The 26,853-nt window shown below is 40.2% G+C and overlaps 1 protein-coding gene across 1 annotated transcript in view; it reads right to left on the bottom strand.

Moving 5' to 3' along the window:
• Positions 1–26,853, bottom strand: part of Atl3 (atlastin GTPase 3) — a 47,427-nt gene that overhangs the window by 12,548 nt on the left and 8,026 nt on the right. The window contains exons 2-8 of the mRNA XM_005351878.2: positions 20,261–20,475; positions 19,916–20,059; positions 14,667–14,771; positions 13,490–13,540; positions 10,388–10,444; positions 10,031–10,123; positions 8,664–8,802 (exon numbers count right to left, since the gene is read on the bottom strand). Coding sequence (XP_005351935.2) covers positions 8,664–8,802; positions 10,031–10,123; positions 10,388–10,444; positions 13,490–13,540; positions 14,667–14,771; positions 19,916–20,059; positions 20,261–20,475 — 804 coding nt within the window. The remainder of the gene's footprint in view (positions 1–8,663; positions 8,803–10,030; positions 10,124–10,387; positions 10,445–13,489; positions 13,541–14,666; positions 14,772–19,915; positions 20,060–20,260; positions 20,476–26,853) is intronic.

Raw genomic sequence — 26,853 nt, 5'->3', positions numbered from 1 at the left:
GCTGGGGCCAGGCGCTGTCCAAGTGCAGCCTCCATCACAGGTGAAGACTGTGTTTGCTATCCTTGGCTGGGGCCAGGCGCTGTCCAAGTGCACTTACATTTGTGCTCTCTCTTCCTGTCACACCTAAGTCCTTTCCAGTTCAGAACAGAATAAGAATATCCTTATCTAGCCAGGCAATGCTGATGCATACCTTTAAACCCAGTACTTGTGAGTTCAAGGCCAGCCTGGTCTACAGAGTGAGTTTCAAAACAGCCAAAGGTATACAGAGAAAAAAAAATCCTTACCATGGGTTTCAATTCTGGGATATTTGGTCTATTCCCTCGATTTTTAAGAAATTTCTTGGCCTGAGGAACAGAATCCTGACTATGAACCCAGGAAGTCTGGTTTCGAACTGAAATCCTCTTGCTTTTGCCTCCCAAGAAAGCATAACTTCTTAAAGAATTAAAAAAGGAACCAGGTGGTGGTGCTGTACACCTTTAATCACAGCACACAAGAGGCAGAGGCAGGTGGAGCTCTGTGAATTCCAGGCCAGCCTGGTCTACAGAGTGAGTTCCAGAACAGCCAGGGATACACAGAGAAACCCTATATCAAAAAAACAAAAACAAAACAAAGAATTAAATAAGGTTCAAAAACAAAATAAATACTACACTTGCCCCATGCCCTTGCTGCACCCCACACTATCCCTTAAAATAAACAAGAAGTCATTATTTATTCCTTTGCCTCATTTTTGCTAAGATTTTGTCTTAAAAGATGCAGCTATTATTTCCTGTGCTGTGACTCACACCTAGAATCCCAGCAGAAGCAGGTGGAAGAGGATCAGGCGCTTAAGGCCAGCTTGGGCTACATAATGAATATGAGACTTAAATGAGCTATAAATTGTCTCCCCCAAAAAAGTTGCTGGATGGTGGTGGCACATGCCTTTAATCCCAGCACTACTGTGGCAGAAGCAGGTGGATCTCTTAGTTCAAGGCCAACCTGGTCTACAGAGCTAGTTCCAGAACCACCAGGGCTACACTACACTCAAAGAGTACCTCCTGCTATTTACTTCTAAGTATCTCATCAGTAGCTCCCAGGCCACCTTAATGTAAAAAGACTATTATGTCAGAAAACTGACTCTTTGTAGGTTGCACAAGGTTCTCAAAGCAGGTTCAGGGGATTTATCAAGCAGAGGTGCCCTTTCCTCAAAGTAAGAATAAACAGATCTGACTATGAAGATGTAGGAGAATTAATTATCAGAAATATCATTTATATAAATCTAATATCTGTTGTTCTTTTGGAAAACTACAACTCCCAGACTCCTCCTGGACTATGGTTGCCTGTGCGCGCACCTGCGTGCAGGTATGGGATATTCTTCCCAGATTCCCTGGTGCCCCCCGTTAAAAGGCAGGGCCACACGAGGCCCCTTCTTCTCGTCCTGCCGTTTCCTCGTGTGTCCCACATCCTTCGTCCTTTTGTGTTTCCCTCCCCCATTAAAGTGGACCCACGTGGGAGCCGCTGTGTCGTGGCTGTGTTTGTTCCGCCGTGCGTGTCTGTCCTGTGCCCCGTGTTCAAGAAGAACACCCCCTGCCCCCTTTTATTATTTTTTAAGAAAAACAATATCTTTATGAGGTTCCAACAGTCAAGTGAAAATAAAGTTTTGCCCATTATCAAGATACTCTTCAGCACTCCATAAATTGTTGACAGAGACTGCACTTTCGTTTCCCAGCTACCCAGACCCAAACAATCACACAAAACTATATTAATTACAATACTGTTTGGCCAATGGCTCATGCGTATTCCTAGCTCTTACCATCTTAAATTAACACATTTCTATTAATCTATGCATCACCACAATGCTGTGGCTTACAGGTAATGTTCTCGCATCTTTCTCCTTCGGCAGTTACATGGTGTCTCCTCGACTTTGCCTGCTCTCCCTATCCTGTTCAGATTTTCAGCCTGGCTTTACTCTGCTAAGCCATTAGCCAAAACAGCTTTATTCACCAACCAATAAAAGCAACACATACACAGAAGGACACCCACATCAATAAACCTAATTACAATATGAAAAAATGAACCCATTAAGTTTTAAGAAATAAAAAGGTAGGATGAATCATTAAGCTCATACTTAAGGGGTTAGAGAGGGCTCAACAGTTAAGAGAACTGGCTCCTCTTCTCCAGTTCCAGAGGACCCAACATCCTCTTCTAGCCTCTGCAGGAACTGCACTCATATAGTGCACAGTCATATGTGCAAGCAAAACATGTAAACACATAAAAGTAAAAATAAAAAATATAAAAATCTGTACTTTAAATCCTATTCTAAAAAAGTATAAAGTAGTGGACACACTATACTGTTCTACAGAAACTTACTTGCTTACATATGTTAAACTATAGAACCTTACAAAAAATGACATTTCATTAAATACCTTTTAATTCTTTGGGGAATTTTTTTTTTAAAAAATGTGTGTGTGCATACAAGTGCATACCTGTTTGTGTGTAAGTCAGAAGACAACTTGTGGTAGTCATTCTCATTCTACCACGTGAGTCTAGGCTTGGAGGCCTTTATTTCCTGAGCTATCTCTCTGATCCTCTTTTTAAATGTGACAACATAGTATCTATTTTTAACCATTTTATGGTTTCATCTTTCATTATACTGAAGGACTATTTCAAAAACCAAGATTACTTATTTCATGGACCCAAAAGGATGCAGACACCAAGATTTAAAGATCTCGGACTACTTATGCCTATTAAGGCAATTCCAAAATAACAGCTTTCAAATCATAAAAGAACTGTCTCAAGACAGTTGGTCCAGTCACTCATGACGTCAAAAAAGACTAAGTCCTAGTGTCTGGTTAAGGAAACACATAAATAGCTTCTGTAGCGATCTCCCCGCTCCAGGGAATAGTTTTCTTTATGCTGTGGCATAGTCATCCTCCATATGATGAAATAATGCCTCAAAAAAGCAGTTGACCCTCTACCAAAAGACACAGCAGCTTAGTTTCTATGACACCACAGCTAAGTTCCTATTTGACCTGAGATTCATCATACTTGGCAGCAGGTGCCTTTCCCTTCTGAGTCACCCCCACATGGGTTCTACTTACAATCACAATAAAGTCCACCACGTGTGGTGCCAGATATGGTGGCACACAGCTACAACACTAGAACTTGGGAGACTAAGGCCATCCCTGGCTACTTAGAATGTTAGAGGCCAGCTTGGACTCTGTGTCTCAAAAAATTTTTTTAAAAATTGTGTGACTTTCAGGTCAGTCCTAGCCAAATATTTATAAATATTTTTTCAGGTTAGCACTTATTCTTCACTGAAGCTGCTCAATAAAGCCAGGCTTAGAGGTATATGCTGGAAATCCCAGCACTAGGAAGCTGAGGTAAACAACTGAATTCAAGGTCAGCACGGGCTATATAACCAGTTCTAGGCCATCCAAGGACATAGTAAGACAATGTCTCCAAGAAATGGGTACAACATGCCTCAGGGTACAACATGCCTCAGGGAATAAAAGGCTTTTGGCTATGCAAGTCTCATGACCTGAGTTTAATCCCTGGATCCCACCTAAGCGTAGAAGAGACCTCCACAAAGCTATTCTCTGACTTATCTAAAATTATGAACTATCCACCTATAAATCTAAAGTATAGTCACTTAATCTAACAGTATAGTATTGCTTAGCAACAGGGATAAAATCTAAGAACTATGTCATCAGGTAAATTCCTCACTGTGCTAACACTGTCTAACGCATATGTACAAATCTGTATCAGGCAGACATGACACTCATGGGCTCTATAATCTCTGGGACCATTTTGTACAAAGGCCATTGCTGAGTGAAAAGGTTTATCTGACTACACTGTAGCTCTTTAAACAGACACAAACAGCAGACTATTAACAGATTTTAAAATTGAGGTAAAAAAGGAAAATTATACTTCTAAGTGTTTAAGATACACAGGGTTTCTCTGTGTAGCCCTGCCTATCCTGGAACTCACTCTGTAGAGCAGGCTGGCCTCAAACTCAGAGATCCTCCTGTCTCTGCCTCTCTGAGTGCTGGGATTAACAGCGTGCACCATCACCATCTGGCAAGTGTTTTCATTTTTTAAAGTACTTGTAAACTAGGCAAGATGATACTAGTCTGTAATCCTAGCACTGGGATGGATAAAACAGGAGAAGAGCAGGTTCAAGGTTAGTTATATAGCCAGTTTGAAGCTAGCAATGACTACAAAACAAGCAAGACCCTATGTCAACCAATACAGTACAACTTAATTTTTTGGATCAGATTTCATATGCTATTCTTCAATCTTCTTACAATTAATAATTTATCCCTGACTCCTCTTTATGTACATAGATCCAAATATCTACCTAATTATTTTTAATAATTGCTTTGAGACAAGGTCTCCCTTTGCAGCCCAGGTTGATCTCAAGTTGGATGCTCCTACCTCTGCCTTCCTGGTGCTGGAACTACAGGTGTGCACCACCAAAACACACCTGGCTAATGACTGAACTTGACTAAACTTAAATACTCTGTGTTTAACATATCATAAATTAACTAATTCCTTGTAAGTACACATTTGATTTGAAGTTATCCCTACCAAATATGTATCTTTGAACACAATTTTTACCCATTTGGAAAATTTCTTAGGATAAACTCTTAAAAGCAGAACACTAGAGCCAAGAAAAAAATTAAAATTTTGATATCACCAAATTACTATGCATTAAAACTATAACACAGTCAAGTGGCAGTGGTATACACCTTTAATCCCAGCACTCGGGAGGCAGAGAAAGGCAGACCTTTGTGAGTTCAGGGCCAGCCTGGTCTACAGAGAGACCCTGTCTCGAGGAAAGAAAGAAAGAAAGAAACTATAACATACTAACATATTTTGCTATTCTGATTGCCGTAGTGACTCACATATTGTCAATAATTTAGGTTTGGGAGTTTGCAGATTAGGGTCTGTGTCTGGGTTTGGTCTCAATTTTGTGTTTGGTTGCTTTTTGGTTTTTGCTCTATGCTGAGGATCACACTCAGTGCTTTATACATGCCAGGGAGGACCCTATAAGTGAGCTACATACCTCTAGCCCTTTTGGACTTGCCTTCTCATATGTAAAAAATTAATTAATTAATTAAACCCTATTTTATTTTATAATTCTATTTTGAGGCTATTTGTGGTGGTGCACACCTTTAATCCCAGCATTTCAGAAACAGAGACAGGCATATCTCTGTGAATATATGACCAGCCTGGTCTACCACAGTAAATTCCAGAGGATAGCTAAGTGAGACCCTATCTCTAAAATTAATTTTTAAAAATATGGTTCTATCTTGAATGAGGGAACCAAATGGTTCCTAGTCATGAGACTGGAGATTGACTGCTTACACTAAATTTGCTCCCTGTTTCATAAACATAAACAGTGTGAAACCACATACTTCCTGTTTAGTGACTAAACCATCCGCAAACTCTATGTGTAGACAATGGAGTAAACATTTCTCTCCCTCCTGAGAAAGAAACCACTTTTTGGATCTTAAGTTCTCCTTATTAGAGAGAAGAGTAACAAAATGCTATGTACCATAGCTGAGCTGCGGCTTAGTTAAAAATTAAGAAGGCTCAAATACAGTATGGAGAAGATGAAGTCATTTTTATTCCAGTACTTGACAAAATACCCCAGTGAAGTTCAAATCTACCATTATACAAAAATAGGTCTCTCCAAGTGAGGTTATGTCTTCTCCACCAGTAGCAAATATATTAGGTAGAAACATGTAACATGTAAGAAAAGTGCTAGCAGCATTATCATTTGAAAACCTTAATCTCTTCACCCATCTGATACAGTTCATAGTTTAATCATTTAAATTAGCACTCCACAAATATACAAGTAATTTCATGATTATTGTGTGTATTTTATATACACAAACTCTGGTTTATCTTTATGTACTGGCAAGGATTTGTACACAACCATAAGTGTGTTTGTATTGGTTGTTTTACTGAATATACACAATAAGAAAGCATGAAAAAAAAAAAAACCAGTGCCTCCTCCTCAAACACACACCCATCTGTAATCTCAGAATGTGACCTTACTTGGAAGGTGTCCCAGCAAACGTGATTCACTAAAATAAGGACTTAATATGGCTCTGAGGGGGCCTTAAATTTACTGATGGGCTGGTAGGAAGAAGAAGATACGAAGACAGCCATACGACAACAAAAAAAATTAGAGGCACAACCATTGTCAAAGAATGCCAAGGATTGCCATCACCTCCCAAGGGCCAGGAAAAAGGCATGGCAGAGGTTCTCCTCAGAGCCCCTGTAAGGAAGCAGCCACCACTCCACATGTCTAGCTTCCTGAACTGTAAAGGAACACATCTCTGCTGTCTTGAGCAGCCCAGCTTGTAGTACCTTATTAAAGGCAAGCACAGGCCGGGCGGTGGTGGCGCACGCCTTTAATCCCAGCACTCGGGAGGCAGAGGCAGGCGGTTCTCTGTGAGTTCGAGACCAGCCTGGTCTACAGAGCTAGTTCCAGGACAGGCTCCAAAGCCACAGAGAAACCCTGTCTCGAAAAACTAAAATATAAAAATATAAAAAATAAATAAAAAAAAATAAAGGCAAGCACAGGAATGCAAACATTGTGCATCCCAGTAACAACACACCTTCAAGTCACAGTCACACAACTTTAAAAACTGTCTACTTTCTAAATAAAAATGTTAAAATGAAACTGAGTTTCGAAACTGAAGGCTTTGAAATATTAAAATGCCTTAAGATAGGAAAGGCCATTTTTCTATGCGTATACCTGGTAACCTGAGCTCCCCATGAGACAAGGCACAAAGTCACTCTGATCCATCCTCCTGAACTAGGTGTGGTAGAACACATCTGGAATCACACCATTCAAGGAGTGGAAACAGGGGAATTGCTCCAAGTTCAAAGCCAGGGTGGTCTACATATCAACTCCCAGGTAAGGCAGGGCTAAATAACAACAAACAAAAATCCAACAGCTTAGATTTTATAAAAATCCAGATAACCATGAAGCACCATAACGCTGAAAGAACATTTCCAGCTGGGCACAGCGGTGTATATCTTAATCTCAGCAGTCAGAAGGCAAAGGCAGGAAGAAAAGTTCAAAGTTACTCTTGGCTACCAACTGAGTTTGATACCAGCCTGGGCTACATGAGATCCTGCCCTTTCAAAAAATAAAGAGGAAAAAATATATATGTTATCACTATTTGCGCTTGCATACACACACACACACACACACACACACAAATATGTTTTCACCACTCACGCACGCACGCTGGAGAAATGGCTTAGTCGTTAGGCATACTTGTTGCCCTTGCAGAGGATCCAGGTTCAGGTCTCAAAATCCACATGGAGGCACACAACAATCAATAACTCCAGTTCCAGAGGATCCAGAACACTTTTCTGAGCTCTGCAGGCACCAGACACACACATGGTGCACAAACATACAAGCAGGCAAAATACTCATACACACAGAATAAATCTAAGAAAAAATGTTAAGTATCCATTTTTAGTTTATGTGTGTGTGGCTGCATATACATATGTTATGTGTACTATGTCCATGCCAGTACCCAGCCAGGCCAGAAGAAGGCAGAAAATCCCCTGAAACTGAAGTTACAGACAGTTGTGAACTATTTGATGCAGGGTAGGGGGGACACGGACAGACGATAGAACCAAAGAGCACTCTAAACTACTGACATCTCTTTAGCCTTATGTCTGCACATTTTGACATACAAATATATTCTTCTTCTTAAATCAACTAAATAAAAAAATGAAAACTATGTATTTCATATACACTGAGACTACTTTTAAAAGGAAAGTTGCCCTGGTAACTCAACAAGTAAATATTCTCTAAAGACTTCCTTCAAACAACAATGAACGACTATTCCCATGGTACGGGCTTTAAGGCACCAGAATCAGGACGTGAACCTCTGCTCCACTGCTTTTAGCTGAGAACTTTGAGTGAGTTGCTTAACTTTCCTTGTTTTCACCAGCATGAGATAAAAGAAATGATGTAACTTCATGGAATTACTGCAAACTTAGTTTGAAAGCACTTGGCAGAACACTGGGAACACAAAGGGACTGTAAAGCTGGCAGCTACTATTATCAGAGTTTTAGGGAAAATTAAGAGACTCTGATCAGCCAATAAAACTGCTTAGCAAGTATAAACTGTGGGCCAGCCATCAGGTGACTCAAGGCCTCCAGGAATAAGGAACAAAATAAGATAATGGTACCCAAGCATCCTGGTTCTCTAACCCACCAACAACTCAGCAATTCTGACGTTAGCCCATGACCCAGCATTAGCTTTTGCTACAAACACAAGTAAGTTTAAACAGTAACCTAGCTGTCTATCGTGTACTTTTCCTGAGGAAGATAATTGTACTTGAAAAATACTGGATGTCTTGATTTTGTCTTCCTTTATTCAGCACTTTGATCTCCTGTAAGGTGGGAACCATAATATATCTCTTGGAAAGATCCCTGAAGAACATCATCTTATTTCCAGTTTGTGAAACAGGCAAAATCCTTCTGATGGTCACAGTAAGTCAGGAGCAAAATCTGAGTTAGACTAATGCTACTCTCTCTATGAAACCACATTTGTTCTCATAACCATCCATTTGACTTATAATTGACACTGTTCATTATGGAATTCCAAAGATCAAATCATATGTACAGTAACAATGTATGTAACACACCTTTCAATTTCCCATCAAAGTCAGGGCTTGTGGCCACCTGAAGCCCTGGATGTGGTAAGAGAAAACAGGTAACATCCGAGAAACATGAGTGAATATGATTTCGAACGTTCTGAATTTCTTCATGTTGATGTTCCTTCACCTGCCAAGGAAAATCAACAGTTTACCAGCTAAAAATAATTTGGTATTTGTCACTAGCAGCCACTAGCATAGAGACAAAGGAAAGAAAACTTCCTGACTGACAGATCAGAGTGACCAATGGGAAGAGCCAGAACCGCAAAAGCAGTAAGTGCATGACCGTGCACTTTGTTCCCATAGCTAACAGAGAGCAGTTACTAAAGACTTGATTTTAAAGGGCATTGCACAACATTTAAGAAGAAGAGAAGCCTTGTTGGCCAGAAGGAGGATCCAATAAGCTAGCAATGACTGACAAAAGTCTCCTGTGCTTCGGTTTTAGGAACAGGCTAGGCTGGTTTATATATATATATGCCAAAGCAAATAATAATGAATAAGAACAGAACTACAATTATAAACATGACATTCTAAAGGCACAAATAGAACCTGATCCAAATAACAACTGGAAATTATAATTATAATGGCCTTTTGCTCAGAGTTCCTCTACAGTGCCTATATATCATATGCCCAGGCCCTTCAACTTTACCATGAAAAAAATACTGGGGCCAGAAAGATGGCTCAGCAGGGAAAGGTACTTGTCACCAAGTCTGCTGACCTAAGCTTGGTCCCTGAGACCCACTGTGAAGAGAGAACTAACTGCCACAAGCTGTCCTCTGGCCTTCACATGGATACTGCAGTGCTCTCCTCTCTATCACACATACAAATATATACATGCAATTTTAAACAAAATATATACTGGCTTATAATAATTATAAACATTTTACAAAGTATCATTTTCAATAATATGCTTTAAACAATAGTCAAATGGTGTAGGGGGTCTTCTGTTCATGTGTTGCTTTCACTGGTTAATGAATAAAGAAACTGCATTTTTGGGCCTGAAAGGGCAGAACTTAGGTAGGCAGAGAAGGCAGACTGAATGCTGAGAAGAAGGACAGAGTGAGAGAAGCCATGGATCCTCTGCCTGAGATGGACACCAGTTAGAATCTCTGGGAAGCCACTGGCACGAGGCGATACACAGATTAATGGAAATGGGTTAAACTAATATTTAAGAGTTAGCCAATAAGAAGTTAGAGCTAATGGCCAAGCAGTGTTTTAATTAATACAGTTTCTGTGTGGTTATTTTGGGTGTAAGCTAGCCAGGTGGCCGGGACAAACAAGCGTCCCGCTCCCTCCAACAGTCAAAAGCAAATGAGTAAGTTACTACTTTTAGGTAATTATTCAGATCTCCCACTTACCTGTAAACGCTTATCCAAAAATGCCATTCCTCCTTGCAGTCCATAGCTATATTCATAAGGAAAACTCCAGTCTCGAACCAAAAACATCAGAGTCTATTATGGCAGAAAAGAACAGAATTATAACCCTGTACAAGTGCATATTCAAGATTAATTAGTTATTACTGTAATACTTTAGCAGAAAGATTAGCACAATCTTCTTGAAAGGGCATGCTAAAGGAGACCAGCCTGAGCTAAGTAACAAGAGTCAGTCTTAAAAAAAAAAAACAAAACAGCAAACAAACTGTAATTTATAGGTTATATTAAAAACAGGCACATCTGCTGAACTGTGAACTAAACTGTGACTCTATAGTGCTTTACCTGGAAGGGTTTTTGGAAAATTTCATCCATTGCCAGACGTCCATATTCTGTGAAGAGCTTTAGAAAAGAAGAGTTAGTGGCTTGAAACTACTTTAAAATAGTTTTATAGTATTCTTTTGCAAAAATATTTGGGAGCTGGTAAGACGGTTCAGTAGTTAAGGGCACTTGTTCTTTCAGAGGACCTGGGTTTGATTCCTAGCACCCATATAGAGGCTCACAATCATTTATAACTCCAGTTCCAGGGGATATAACATTCTTCTGACCTCCATGGGCACCAGGCACATTCATACATGTAGGCAAAAACACTTATACACATAAATCTAAAAAAATGTAAATATTAATTTAGCTGGATGTGGTAGCCTTTAATCACCATGAACACTCTGACCACAGTGCAGGGGCATTACCATTTTGTGCACTGTTATCTCCAACAGCAAAAGTCTATAGTAAATATCTACTCCATTAAAATGGCAATGAATTCACACAGATTAGGATTCCTGCATATATTTATCTGTTTCTTCAAGAAGCCACAGTTAAGTATAATAAAATGAAGCTTAACTGTCAAATTCGCAGGACAAAGAGAACATGAAAGAATGTGACAGTACAAAGAACTTGTCACAACATGAAGGGCAAAAAGAAAAAGAACAAATGTCCAGTTCCAGCATTTTATGCCCTGCTAACAAATGGGAGGAAGCAAAAAGGCCCAAGAAATAAAACATTCTCTTAGCAGAACTCTTAAACAGCTGAGAAATGAAAAACTGGGACTGACAACTAAAGAAATGTTTAGAAATCTGACCCTAGGTCCTACCCTCTACCAGAGAAATACAAGAGTAGTGTATGCAATCTTAACAAAAGTTTAGTCCGAGAAAATCATTCAGTGGGTAAAAGTCTGAGGACTCCAACCCAAATTCAAGCCCCAGAACCCACACAAAAAGTCAGATGTGGTAGTTTGCACCTATAATCCCAGCACTCGTACAGCAAAATGGGATGGAGAGTCAGAACAAAGACCCAAAGCTCACAGGCCAGTTAGCTTAAGACACAGCAGCAAAAATAACAAGATAGATTCTGTCTTAACAAGGAGGAACGTGAATATGGACTCCCAAATTAAGTTACACGTGTGTATCATGGCATGTAAACACACATGCACATATATACATACATTTTTTTAAAATCTAGACTTTAACATCAAACTTTGTAATGGAGTGTTGTTGGACATTGACCTAAGGCATACACATGATACGCAGCTGTTTTTCCACTTAACTACATCTCCAGCCTCCCTTATTTAATGTATTCATTTTGTGTGTGTGTGACCCCTTTTATGTGGATCAAAGGACAACTTTGTAGAATTGGTTCTCTGTTTCTACCCTGTGGGATTCAGGGATTGAAACTTGTGACATCAGGCCTACATGCAAGCACCTTTACCCAGTGAACCATCTCACTGGCCCATCCCCACCCAACACTTTTTATTTTCAGCAATACCATTGAGTTCGCAGAGTATTTTGACAGTAGTCTTCAAAGTAGAATGAACGAACCACTATGCCTGTCCATTCATGTCTCTCTCACAGACTTGTGAAGGTAGCCAGATGGTGGTGGCGCACGCCTTTAATCCCAGCACTTGGGAGGCAGAGACAGGCGGATCTCTGTGAGTACGAGGCCAGCCTGGTCTACAGAGCTAGTGCCACTCTAATCACAGCACTTGGGAGGGTAGAAGCAGGAAAATCAGAAGTCCAAGACCATCCAGTCTCAAGACAAGGAAGACAAAGAAAGACAGGTACAGAGTGGAAAATTACTACAACCAAAACCTTTGCCCTTAGTTCTAAATTTTCTGTTTTAAATGCTTCATTCACTTTCTTCCAGGGTTTTCATCCATTGTGGAGTTTCATTTAACTGTTTTGTATTTATTTATCTGTGCGCGCGCACACACACGCACACACACGCACGCACACACGCACGCACGCACACACACACGCACACGCAGAGGTAGAGGACAACATGTGGTTCTAGGATTTAACACTTCTAAGGAGTCATCTCACCAGCTCTCACCAGACCCATTTGTTTGTTTGTGACAGGGTTTCTCTGTGTAGCCTTGGCTGCCCTAAAACTTGCTCTGTAGACCAGGCTGGCCTCAAAATCAGAAATCCACCTGCCTCTGCCTCTTGAGTGCTGGAATTAAAGGCATATGCCACCACCGCCCAGCTTATTCTTAAATTCCTTAAAATGATAATCATGATATCAAAGGGTGGCTGTAGTGGTACATGGCCTTAATCCCAGCTCTTTTGGAGGTTTAGGCAGGTGGATCTCTGTGAGTTCCAGGCCAGCCAGGGATACATAGAGAGATTCTATCTCAAAAAACAATACTCAAAAAACAAAGAAAATTATGAGGAATACATATAGCTGTTTGCTTTTATTTCTTCTGTTTTTATATGTGTGTTTTTGCTGTGTGTATAATATGTGTGTTATATGCATATGTACATGCTCATGTGTGTATATATGCATGTGTGTTTGTGAGGTGTGAATGCATGCTAGGGCATGTGTATGGGAGACCAGAGGATGTCAGGTTTCTTCTATACCATTCAACCTTAGTTTATGAAACACAATCTCTCACAGAACCTGGAACTACGCAGTTGTCTAGACTACTGGCCAGTGAACTCTAGATATTGTCCTATCTCCCTCTCCAACACTGGGGTTAGCAGACCACCATGCTGGAACTCACTGTGTAGACCAGCCTGGCCTCAAGCTTAGAGATCCACCTGCTTCTACCTCTTGAGTGCTGTGATAAAAGGCATGAGCCACCACCCCTGGCTGTTCATTTTATGTGAGTGCTGGGGTTTCAAACTCAGGTCCTCATGCTTGCACAGCAGGAGCTTCAATGACTGAGCCTCTTTCCAGCACTACCCACCCACCCACTGCTATTTTCTCACATCCCTCCTCCTCCCTGGTCTCTTTCCTGTCCTCAGACAGTCCCCCCTTCTGCTTTCATGTGTAGATTCCACAGGATAAAAAACACTTGATACTTTATCTTTCAGCCACTATTCCCATTACCCTTTCTTATTACCTGTATTACTTTATCTTTCAGCCACTATTCCCATTACCCTTTCTTATTACCTGTAGCTGCTGAAGATCATCTTCCTGAATGTTCTGGGACAAATTGTAAATCTAGAAAACAAAATCCAGATTGATAGCATACTGGCTTACTTCAAACAAGTCCCCAATTAGCTTAGAATACTGGATGGATGGAGCTTTGTACAATTCAAGATTTGCATTTAAGCATATGAGGGCTATTTTTATATACAGCAGTATTATCAGTCTTTTAGGAAAAATAAGAATATAAGACTAAAATCTAAAAATTCCTTCTTTATAGTTTAAAACAGGTTAAGAGGTTTGAGATTTTTCTTGAAATGCTTTGTATATACTTATAAAAAAACTCATTTTGAGCTTAAAAGTTTAAGTTATGCATGTAGCTTATGTTGCTTAAATTTTAACAACTTGACACAATCCTGAAGTCACCTGAGAAATCAGAAACCTCAACTGATTAACTTCCTCAAACAGACTGTCCTATGGCCATGATTAGAAGAGATTTTCTTCCTTTCTTTTCGAGATTTATTTTTTAATTTGTATGGTACTTTGTACAGGTATATGCACCATATGTATGCCTAGTGCCATGGATCCCTTGGAACTGGAGTTACACAGTTATGAGCTTCCAAGTAGGTGTTGGGAATTGAACTTGGGTCCTCTAGAGGAGTAGCCAGTGCTCTTAACTGCTGAGCCAGGAAGGAATTCTCTTGATTGGTGACTGATATGGGAGGATCCAGCCCACAGCAGATGGTACCACTCCTAGTTAGGTAGGTCTGAAATTATACATATAAAAACTAGCTAAGCATGAGCAGGAAAAAGCCAATAAGCAGCATTCTCGTTAGATCCTGACTCCAGATCTCCAAATTCCTGCCTTGAGCTCCTGCTGTCTTCTCTCAATGATAGATCGTGACCTAGAAGTGTAACCCAAATAAACCTTTTCTTCCCCAAGTTGATTTTAATCAGAGTGGTTTATCACAATCGCAGAAGAGCAAATTAGAACACAATCTAAAAAGAACTCTCATATACAACCACAAGAACTGTGTCAACAGAAAATAACTGACAGACTAAGAGCTAGTGTAGAATAGTCAAGGTACTGTCAAGGTTGACCCAGCATTGTCAAGGTCCTAGGTTCAATCCCCAAAAGAAGGGAGGGCGGAAGGGAAAGGGGAAGATGGGCAAAGGAAGGGAGCAGAGGAGGGGAGCTTACCTGAACAGAACTAGTCATGGTGCTTAGAGCAAAGATCGTAGCACAATCTTTCACAGTTGATTGGCTGTCAAATGCCCCCTGGGTATCCATCAGAACAACTGCAACCTTGAAAAGGAAAGAAGCAAAAAAAAAAAAAATTAAAATGAAGGAAAGGAGAATGCAAAGAATAAAAGTACACAGTTACCTGATATCCCACCCTATAATCCCAACACTTGAGAAGCTGAGACAAGAGCACGGTCATTATGTTCAAGATGAGTTAGAGGCCAGCATGGGTTATAGGATGAGATGCCATCTTAAAAAAATCAAAAAGAAAAAAATTTTTAAGTAACATTTACATGAGCTACCCAACCCCTGCTTGTAGGTTCTATCAGAAAAATGCAATTAGGTGCCTTGCTAGGTGTCAGTATCTGCTCTGACCTGGTGAAATGCTACAAAACACAAGTACATGCAGCAACATAAAGATAAAATTATCCCACCAAAGAAAAATGTCAGTGTCATAGCCAGCCACTTCTCACTATTCACCAGGCATTTCATGTTTTAATATTTTTAATTAAATTATAAAATATTTGTTTATTGGGAATGTAAACGGGAATAACCACTATGAAAAGCAGTGGCTTAAAAATTAAAAATAAAACAAATATGATCTAGCTAATACTACTCACAATCATACCAAAAGCCTATGCTACCACAGATGTGTGCTAATTCATGTCCATTGCTTCTCTATTCACAGTAACAAAATGAAATCAATTCATTTCTCAGTAAGAAATTCACCCCAGATGAATGAAATGAAAATTACAGCACATGTAAACGAAAGAATTTTACAGCCTTAAAGAAAAATGCAACTCCCAATAAAATATATAGGAATGAAAAATAGTATATTAAGCAAGGTGACTCGGGCTCAGAAAAACAAACACCATGTTTTCTTTCATATGCAGATCCCAGTTTCTAATTTTTTAGGTAAGCCTTATTTATGTGGGTGAATGTGTAAAAGCCAAAAAGAAAAAAGGGAGGCTTTAATAGAGATGGGATTAAACCAGGAGTTGATGGTGAATACCTTTAATCCCAGCACTTGAGAGGCAGAGGCAGGCAGATCTCTGAGTTCAAGGTCAGCCTGGTCTAGAGAGTTCCAGGACAGAGAAACCCTGTCTCAATAAATAAATAAATAAATAAATAAATAATTTTAAAAAACACAGAGAAAAAGAGAGAGAGAGATGGGGTTACTAGAAAACACGTGATTTGAAAGTGGAAGGGGGAATACTGGGGTGAAAAAAATTGTAAGGAAACCCACTACTTTGTAAGCTAATTTATAATGATAAGTAAGTCAGGGACTAGAGAGATGATTCAGTAGTCAAGCGCACTTGCTACTCTTCCAGAGGACCCAGGTTTGATATGGTTGCTAACAACTGTCTATAATTCCAGTTACAGAGGATTTGATGTCCCCTTCTGGCCTTCATGAATATCATTTATATACATGGTACAGACATGCACATGGGCAAAACACCCACACACATAAAATAAAAAATTTTGTAAACTTTGGATTTGATTTAGATATTACTCCAAAGAAGTACAAATGGCTCTTAAGTACCTGAAAAATGTTCAATACCATTAGTCATTAGTAAAATACAAATTATAATAGGTAATACAAAACCACGAAGACTTACTACTTCATACATACTATTCTGGATATTAAACACACACACACACAGAGACATACACACGTACGCATGCAGAACTAGACAGGAGAGGACTCCAGTCAGTTAAGTGCTCATCTTGTAAAATGAGTTTGTACTCCTCAGAACCCATACGAAAATCCTGCACTTCATGGTGTGCACTTATAATCCCAACACTAGGGAAGAAGAGACAGGATCCCTGCAGCCCACTAGCCAACAGTCTAGCCTAATTGGTAAACTCCATGCCAATGAGACACTGTCTCAAAAGAGAAAAATAACATTCCTAAGGATGACACCAAAGGCTAAGGCTCTCCTCTGGCCTCAATATATGTTTGTACACAAACACACATAAATATATATTCACCAACACAGGAATACACACACACAAATAGAGAGAGAGGTCTCAAGACAAAGGTAGTGGGGGTTACAAGGTCATCAAATAAGTTACTACACATATAAAGGACAAATAAGCCAAGCATATTGGTGCATACCTGTAATCCCAGGAATCAGGATAAGGTATCAAATTGGAAGCCAGTTTTGACTAAATATGATCTCATGCAAAAGGAAGAAAAATTAGTATCAGGAGCTGGAAAGAAATAGAAACTAGAGCCTCCTGTATTGTTAGTTATGCACACAGGTTGGTTAGAAGGTATTAGGCATCTTTTTTTAAAGTTAGTCACAGGGATTGGAGGTGGTTCAGTGGTTAGGGGCACTAGCTGCCCTTTCAGAGGACCTGAGTTTGATTCCCAGCATCCACGTGTAGGGCTCACAACTGTCCAAAACACTGGTTCAGGAGATCTAATGCCCTCTTCTGGCTCCTGTAGGCACTGCATGCACATGGTATACAGAAATAAATGCATGCAGAAATACCAATACATTAAAAAAATAATAAAGCAAGTTAAAAAATAATCAAGTTAGTCACAGAGTTGCCATGTGACACTGAAACACACACAGCATTTTCCCCAAGAAGCTCTTGCTGACGACTCGGTCCTCGGGTGCTGAATCTAACATTAAGAGGTGACTTCACTGTGAGGGCACTCACCCCATTAATGGTGACGCACTGATGAGTTCATACTGAATGAGGAAGTAGGTGACTCAGGACACAACTCTGAGGTAAATGCTTGTCCTGGCCCCTCCTGTCTGTCTCCAGCTTCCTGTCCACGTGTGTGCTTTGCTCTGCCACGTGCTTCCCACCATGGCTGTCAAACCTGCCTCATCACAAGCCTCCTGACATGCTCAGCTTAGCCTCAGGTCCACAGCAATGAACAGCTGAGGATTACAATTTCTGAAGCTGTGAACAAAATAAACCTTTCCTCCCTTAAGTTGTGTATCTCAGGTATTTGTCACAGACACAAAAAGCAAACATATGGATATATACAAGAGCTTCAATCTTAGAAAAACTTGCACATAGATGTTTAAAGCAGGTTTCATTCATTCATTCATTCATTCATTCATTCATTCATTTATTTATTTATTTATTTATTTGAGACAGGGTTTCTCTGTAGCTTTGGAGCCTGTTCTGGAGCTAGCTCTTGTAGACCAGGCTGGCCTCGAACTTACAGAGATCTGCCTGCCTCTGCCTCCCGAGTGCAGGGATTAAAGGCGTTCGCCACCACCGCCAGGCAGCAGGTAGTATTTTTTTTTATTTATTTATTATGTATATAGTGTTCTGGGCACAACATCTTATTATAGATGGTTGTGAGCCATCATGTGGTTGGTGGGAATTGAACTCAGGACCTCCGGAAAAGCAGTCAGTTCTCTTAACCTCTGAGCCATCTCTCCAGCCAGCAGGTAGTATTTTTATAAGTTTTTAGATGTGTTTATTTTATTGTTTTGTGTATATGACTATTTTGTTTGCATGTATGTCTGTGCACCACATACGTTGTATCCACTAAGGCTGAAAGAAGGTATTGGGACTATAATTACAGATGATTGTAAAATACCATGTGGGGGCTAGGAATTGAACCCAGGTCCTCTAAAAGAGCAGCAACAAATGCTCTTGAGCCACTGAGCCAACTCTCCAACTCTGGGTATTTTGTTTATTGTGAGAGGAGAAGTTAATCTAGATAGGATCTCACAATGTAACCCAAGCTACCCTGAAACTCATGTCTCAGCCTCCCAAGTACTAAGATTATGGGCATGTACAGGCAGCATTATTTATAATATACAAAAGATATAAGCAGCCCAAATATTCACAACTGATGAATTAAAAAAATAATGCTATCTTCATACAATGGAATATTGTTCAGCCATGAAAGGTAATAAAGAACTATTGAATACTCTAAGAGAATTAAGCTGAATGGATAAGGGCAGACCCAAAAAACATCATTTCACCGTATCATATGTTCAGAACAGACAGCTCCATAGAGATGCTAGAGATGTAACTGAGAGCTAGAACATTTGCCTGACATACACACAACACTATGTTCAATCCCCCAGAAAAGGAAGGCAGGGAAGAGAGAAGACAGAAAAGGAGAGAAAGGAAGGTGGAATGCAAACACACCTAGTTCTCTATCCAGCTGTGCTTCCTAACAGCCCAGGCAATAGTGAATTAGTAGAGACAAGGAGCTGGAAGGAGCTGGAAATGGAGAGTGACTGTTACCAACACCAGAGGCTCCTTTGAGGTAATGAAATGTTCTGGAGTCAGATGGGGCTGATAACTGTTTAGCTTTATGTATACACTAAAAACTACTGAATCAGGATGAATTCTGAATCAGTTTGATATCCCAATTGAACAAAAGTTTACTGTCACACATGTCCGCTAGTTAGAAAAATGAGACTAAAGAGGAAAGAAGGGGACATATTGGAAGCTCTCTGAAGAACAGAAGCTACATGTGTACTCATCACTGAGAGAAATGGTCTCACAGCACCCAGTAGCACAATAAACTTCCAAATCACTTTCTTGTTGCTTTTGAAGCAGTGTCCCACACTTTATAGCCCATATTGGCCTCAAATGTGTGCCAATCTTCCTACCTCAGCCTCTCGAGTGTAGGGACTACACTGCATGGCGTAAGTCACCATGCCTTGCTCTTTTATGTACATTTTAAGAAGCCCAGGCTGGCCTCTAAGTGGTTGCCATCCCACCTTACCCCCAGTGCTGAGACTATAGGTACCAACAGCACATACAGCTCTAACCACTGTTTTCTTTTGTTTTAAAATACTTTTTTTTAACAGCAGAGTGTCTTTCTCATTAAAGGAATTCAAAGATGGAAGGGAGGTTTGAATGAGTAATGTTTTACAAAGCAAACATTTTTATTATAAAATATATACTGACACCTCCCTAAATCAAGCTTTCTACTTAGTAAAGGATCTAGATGAGTAAACTGTAGGATCTACTGTCAAAAGCTCTATAGAAAAGCAATAAAAGGATCAAAATTATTCTCTAATTGGATTAACACAGAATATGTTAAAGTCCTCATCTAGAGCCAACCACGCATGGCAGTATGCACCCACATCCTATCTCAAGAAAAAAATAAACGTAAGTTCTCATTTGGTTATTCTGTTATAACATCTAAGTCTTTTTCTTTCTTCCTTCCTTCCTTTCTTTCTTTCTCTCCTTTTTATTTTTAACATCCTTACCTTTTTCCCACCTGGCTTCTCCACTGTGAAAACTTCACTCCAAATCTGAATCCCAGTGGTTTCTGGGTCAGAGCCTCCTCGCCATGAAAATCCTGTCAGTGGTTCTTCTGGGTCACCCAACCAATTTGAATGACCACCTTCTTTCTACAGGAAAAACAAGATGTTCCATCACATTTTGGTTTTGCTTTCTGAGGCACTGGGGATAAAATACAGGGCCTCCTCACACATGCTAGGCAGGCACTTTACCATTAGACTACATACCTAGACCCTCAAATCTTAAGCAATTTTAGCTCATGAGCTTAGTTTGTTCACTTTGTACTTTGAAATAAGCTAATTCTTTCTTACCTGAGAATACAGGTATCGCAGCATAAAGTCCAGAATGAAGGATTTGCCCTTTCTAAAGGCACCAGCAACTGAAACTACAACCACATCAAGATCTCGGATGTGGTCCTGCAGGAGGATGCTGGCCAAGGCTCTCTCTTCTAGCTCAAAGGAATGTTGCTCTTTGTGAACCAAAACAACCTGCACTGGACCAGGTTGTCCACTTTCCATGGCATCACCTGTGCTCATTTAGAGACCAAAAGAAATTAAGTTATACACACACACCATGAAGAGAACAAAAGCTTTAACAAGACACATATATAATAACCATGAAGCTGGAGTATACAGGGATACTAATAGAACTCCATTAACACTAATAAATATACACACACACACACACACACAAATGAATATAACATTTTTTAATTAAAAGGTCCCAGAGTTGGGAGGTGGTGGCACACACCTTTAATCCCAGCACTCGGGAGGCAGAGGCAGGCGGATCTCTGTGAGTTCAAGGCCAGCCTGGTCTACAAGAGCTAGTTCCAGGTCAGGCTCCAAAGCTGCAGAGGAACCCTGTCTCAAAATACCAAAAAAAAAAAAAAAAAGAAAGAAAGAAAGAAAGAAAGAAAGGGAAAAGGAAGCAAGCAAGCAAGCATGGGTATTCCTCCATGATTAATGCATCAGCTCTGCCTCCAGGTTCTTGCCCTGCTTGAGTTTCTGCCCTGACTTTAATGATAAGCTATGACATGCAAGCTTACGCCAAATAAACCTTTTCCTCCTAAGTTGCTTTGGTCATAGTGTTTCATTATAGAAACAGTGACAAGGGCTGGAGAGATGGCTCAGCAGTTAAGAGCACTGGCTGTTCTTCCAGAGGATCCAGGTTCAGTTCCCAGCACCCACATGGTAGTTCACAACTGTCTATAACTCCTGTTTCAGGGGGTCCAATACCCTCACACAGACATACATACAGGCAAAATACCAATATACATAAAATAAAAACAATAAATTATAAAAAACAACAGAAACAATAACCCTAAGATACCTATTATGCAATTCTGCCTAATTTGCACTGACACTCTGGGTAAAGGCTCTCCAGTTATGACCTATCAGAAGGAGGAGCGCTCACACCCCTGTAAGAAATCCCTCACCTGTGTTCTGTGGGGAAGCCCAAAAAACTCACTGGTTCCCCAGGGTGTATGTACTTTGACAGAATTGTGCCTTGGTTTGTGCTTGAGCAATTAGGAAAAGAGGTAGACAGAGACTGTTTATGAGATGGAATTTTAACGTGTCATTGTTGTCTAATTCATGCCCTTCCCCTATGTAAGTTTTAGCAGGACATTAACCACCCAAAATTTCCAAACCAATTTGTGATCATGTTACACATGAAAGTTTTGATCAATAGACTATGACTGAAAAAAAAAAGCAACTTCCAGATTACGCATTTTCCCCTTCTGACTGGAGAAATGGAAGTGAGTCACTGAGGGCCAAGCACAGGAAGGCAACACCCTAAAGCACTGGCACAACAAGCGAGGCAGGGCCTGAGCTTCATGCAGAAGTGCCCTGCCAGTTCACTTTTATGGGAGAGAAAGATGTCTATCTTGTTTCACTTAGTAACATAGCAACTTTCACATACAACCAAAACAAGAGTCTCCCAAGATCTTATTACTAAGTTTATGCACTGGAACTTTCATCTATTATTCTATTACAGCTTGATTGAACAATGAGAATGACACATGGTAAACACAGTAATTCTCAAATGAGTGGGTGGTATGCAGTATAAGACAGTCTAAAGCGGTGATCCTAAGGATGCTGGTGGGACTATCAGTCAAAAGGCATAAGATAAGTACAGGCTACAGGCAAGATGAAATAATCCAATGACAAAAAGGTTAATCACAAGAACTGCACTTCAAGAATAGCTAGACACTGTAGGGGAGGGACATAGGGAAGAAAAGGAAAGCTGTTACTCATCTGTTCCTCTCTTGGTTTCTACAACACATTAAGCAAGAGTAAAGGAAAACAGGTTATATTAGTGTGGGAGCTGGGGTAATGCTGCATGTCCCTTCATCAGGAATATAAGCAGTCATTAACAAACAACTTGGCTGAAAGGGACCTTGTTCACTAACAGTGTCTCTTTGATTTGGGCCATGAAAAATGAAAAAATCATTTTGAAATGTATGCATCACCAACAAATAAATTTATACATATTAGGCACACCATTTTTTACCATGCTATCACCATCCTGCTTCCCTAAAGACAAGAGGGTTTATTACTGATTTCCCAAGCAAAAACTTCATTTTCACTCATGCCAGATAAAGGGTCTTTGCTGATTTATGTTGGACTCCTTAAGCAAAACCTTAGGGTCTGGGTCTATCTCAGCAGTGGTGTATATATTTCTCTAGGGAATTTAGGGTATATAGCACTGAACAGAGAGAAAAAAAAATGTTTCCTAGAGGACATTGGGAAAAAATAAAACATGAAACATGAAACCTTAGGGTCTTGTCCCTTACAAGCATGTCTTTTCCCTTTTCAACCTAGCCTAGTCTTTGTCTCTGACTGTTCCTTTGACTACATCATTACCTCATCCCTTGGGGCTCAACTCCTGTACTTCTTTACATATTAAGAACATCATAGCCAGAAGTAATGGCATACACCTTAAATCCCAGCACTCAGGAGGAAGAAGCAATCATATCTCTAAGTTCAAGACCAGCCTGGCCAGTGAGTTCCAGGACAATCAGGGCTACACAGAGAAACCCTGTTTTGAAAAACCAAAAACTAGCCAGGCAGTGGTGGTGCAAGCCTTTAGTTTCAGTACTCAGAAGGCAGAGGCAGGTAGATCTCTGTGAGTTTGAGGACAGCCTGGTCTAGAGACCTAGTTCTAGGACAGTCAAGGTTACACAAAGAAACCCTGGCTACACATAGAAACCCTGTCCTGAAAAGAACAAAAGAGAGAGAGAGAGAGAGAGAGAGAGAGAGAGAGAGAGAGAGAATATGAACGAGAATATGTCATGAAGACAGCCACCTTAAACACTATCAAAATTGCAAGGTATAGGGATGCAGCTCAGTGCGGAGGCCTGCCTGGTATGCACAAAGCCCCGTGTTCCAACCCTAGCAACACAAAAATACAAAATCAAACATCGATGGACTGACAGCTCAAAACTGTTTCCATCCTGTAAGTCAAAACCTTCCACTATTCCCCATACTGTCTTGCTTGAAAAATTTATTCTCACTGGTATTTCTCCAGGGAAGAAGCTCGGGCTCAAGTCCTATCTTGTCCTACCTTAATCCCACAATTTCAAGTAGATGACCTATGCAGCCATTTACCCCATGGCCTGAAATCCTTCTTGCTCTTTACTCAGACTTCAACACTCACCTCACCTTGTCTGGATCGTCACCCCACCCTCTTGAGTAGTTTTAATTTTATTTCATTTATTATTTGTGTGTGTATGTGTGCATGTACATATGTGCTTGCACTGGTGCTTGGGTTCATGTGTAGACGTGAGAGGAAAACTTGTGAGGCTTAGTTCTCTTTCCACCAGGTAGGTCCCAAGGACTTAACTCAAGATAACAGGCTTAGCAGCAAGCACTTTTACCTGAGAGTGATCTTACCTGCCCTGCTTTACATAGTATGATAAAATGAATAAAATTAGGCTTTAGCATCAAGACAGAGCAAGGCATGAATTTTGGCTTTATCCACTCCAAAACATAAGTTCTATGAAGGCAGGAATTTTTGTATTTTGTTCAATGCTATATCCTTCAAGTTCTTAGATCAAACCCCACAAGCAGCAGCCAACAAAAAATTGTGGCACAGCGAGGTGGTGGTAGCACACGCCTTTAATCCCAGCACTTAGGAGGCAAAGGCAGGAGGATCTCTGTGAGTTCGAGGCCAGCCTGGTCTACAAGAGCTAGTTCCAGGACAGGCTCCAAAACTACAGAGAAACCCTGTCTTGAAAAAAACAAACAAACAAAAAAGAAACTGTGGCATAAACAAAACCTATGACTTTGTCTCAATATAACTCTAGAAAACATAAGCCACTCCAGTCTCCATTTGTAAACCTAATATCTAGCTGAACAGAGGAAGAGTCAGAAGAACTGTGGATTCAAACCCAAACTAGGCTACAGTAACAATTCAAATTCAGTATGGCCTATATAGGGAGATGCTATCTCAAAAACAAAAACAAAACAAAACAATCTTCTGGATAGTGGTAGTGTTTGCCTTTGGGGCAGAAGCAGGAAGATCTCTGTGAGTTCTAAGCCAGCTGGTCTATAGAGCCCAGGACATCCTGGGTTATACAGAGAAACCCTGTCTTTAAAAATAAGAATAAAAAAATCTAAAGGCTAAAATATAGCACCTGACAATATAAGGTGCTCAATAAACAGTTTTCCTTCCCACGTTGTTGTTTCCATTGAGATATGCACAAAGTATTACTCCATTCATTACAATATTGTCATATTATAATTAAGAGTTACCAGCCCAGGGATGGTTAACACACACCTGCAAAGTCCAAAACCCAAAAGACAGAGGCAAGGAATCAAGCATTTTAGGCCAACTTCAGAAACAAAGGAAGACAAAAGGTACCCTGGACAACATGAGAGCCTCACAAATAAAAGATACAGCAACCAGATTGGGAACTATAGCCTGGTAATCCTAGAACAAGGGAGAACTGAAAATTTGAGGCAAGCCTGGGCTATATTAAGAGCCTGTCTCACCCTCCTCTCTTGTAGAGGGTAAAAAAGAAAGGCAAATTAAAGCTTCTATTGAAGACACATCCTAGTACCCTCTCAGGTCCTGCAGAAGTTCTTTTCTTTCCTCACCCTTAGTGACTGTATTTATATCAATGCTTTTCTGTAACTTCTTGTGGTTCTTACTCTCTCAACAAACTTTTCTGAGAGGGACACAGGTCTCAAAATCACAAGGCAGTCAAGGTTGACCTTGAACTCCTAATCCCTCTGCCTCCCAAGTACTACATTTATAGGACAACCAAAGTGGCCAGCTTAATGAGTTCTTTGTTTTATAATTTCAACTCCATATTCAATTTTTAAACTTTTTCTACCCTGTATTTTGACGTTCTAACTCCCCGACTCTCTAACCTGAGGAGACATGTACAAAAAGCTCAGTACAGAGTCACTAGATGTTCAACTCATACGAAACGGTTACGTGGAAACACACTGACCTGAAAAGTCAGGAGACAAGTCCTTATTCCGGTTCTGCCACTTAGCCTGTGTGATTTGGCAGGTTTGCCTCCAGTCTCCTTTCAAAATCCCCCATGGTAATTTTACAAGTCTACACTTAGTATTTCAAAATGGGTCCTCTCAATTACTCCATCTCTCCCCCAGGTCCTCTGCATTTTCCCTGCTTTATCTCCCTATATGCAATATAGTATCAAGTCTCCTTTCTAAAACTGAAGTTTCTGCTTCAGCAAAGGTTATTTGGAGGTATTTTTATTTCAGCTTTTTATTTTTACAGGGTCTTGTCCAGGCTCACCTCAAACTCTCAATCTTTCTGCTTCAGCCTCCAGAATGCTGGAATTAGTGCTGGGATTAAAGGCAAAGGTTGTCACTCTAATGAGGCAGTGAGCAAAGAAGAAAAGCCTACCATAACAATAAGGAAGCACTAGAATTTTGGCCCCGGTTCTGCAATGAATAAACCATTTCATTTCAACACCTCTATCTGCACTATTTGTTTAGCTCTAAAATCCAACCACTGTTTTTTGTTTTTGTTTTTTTGGTTCTTTTGGCGCGTGGGCATGTGTAAATGTGTGTATAGAGACAAGAGTCTCACACCTTAGCTCAAGCTAGCCAAGAACTCATGGCAATACTCCTGCTTTAGCCTCCTACATGTTGAGATTATAGGCATGAGCCACCACACCTGGCTTACCTCTCAAGAATCTCAAATTCTTGGTGATAACATTTAATCTCAGGGATAAACTCCTCTCCCTTTAAAGAAGCAGCTATTTACAAAGTACACATCTACATACTGAGACAATACATAATGTAAGATTATAAGCACTTACACAAATGTAGACAACAGATGTGAGAATTTCTTTTTGGTTTTTCGAGACAGGGTTTCTCTGTGGTTTTGGAGCCTGTCCTGGAACTAGCTCTTGTAGACCAGACTGGCCTCAAACTCACAGAGATCCGCCTGCCTCTGCCTCCCAAGTGCTGGGATTAAAGGCGTGCGCCACCACTTTCTGGCTGAGACTTTTAAAATATACAAAAATCTGGCCTACCTATAGTTATATCCATATCCACAGAAGACTTCAGTCTATATATAGAGGTTTAGTGAGCTCACATCACCTATATGCTTCATGACAACAGAAACAGTTATCAGTGTTGTCTAATTACTGCTGCAAATTGCTCATGACAGCTACCAGTCATTTATCACGCTGAAAATCTTGAGTAATGACAAAGCAGTTTAACAATTTATGTGGACACTATCACCTGTTTCCTAATTACTTATGAACTACTGACTTTTGGCACAATACATCTAATCCACACTCACCAAGAGGTTTAATAGGCCTATTCAAACAATCTCTCTAGTAAACCACATTCATATATTCTTTGCACTAAAATGACAACCACGCACACTGAATGAAAAAGTTATTTAAATAGCCAGGGGG

Source organism: Microtus ochrogaster, chromosome 8 (assembly GCF_000317375.1).
Source record: "Microtus ochrogaster isolate Prairie Vole_2 chromosome 8, MicOch1.0, whole genome shotgun sequence".
Classification (NCBI taxonomy): Eukaryota; Metazoa; Chordata; class Mammalia; order Rodentia; family Cricetidae; genus Microtus; species Microtus ochrogaster.
Note: the sequence above shows the minus strand (reverse complement) of the source record. Positions and strands in the feature narration are given on the sequence as shown.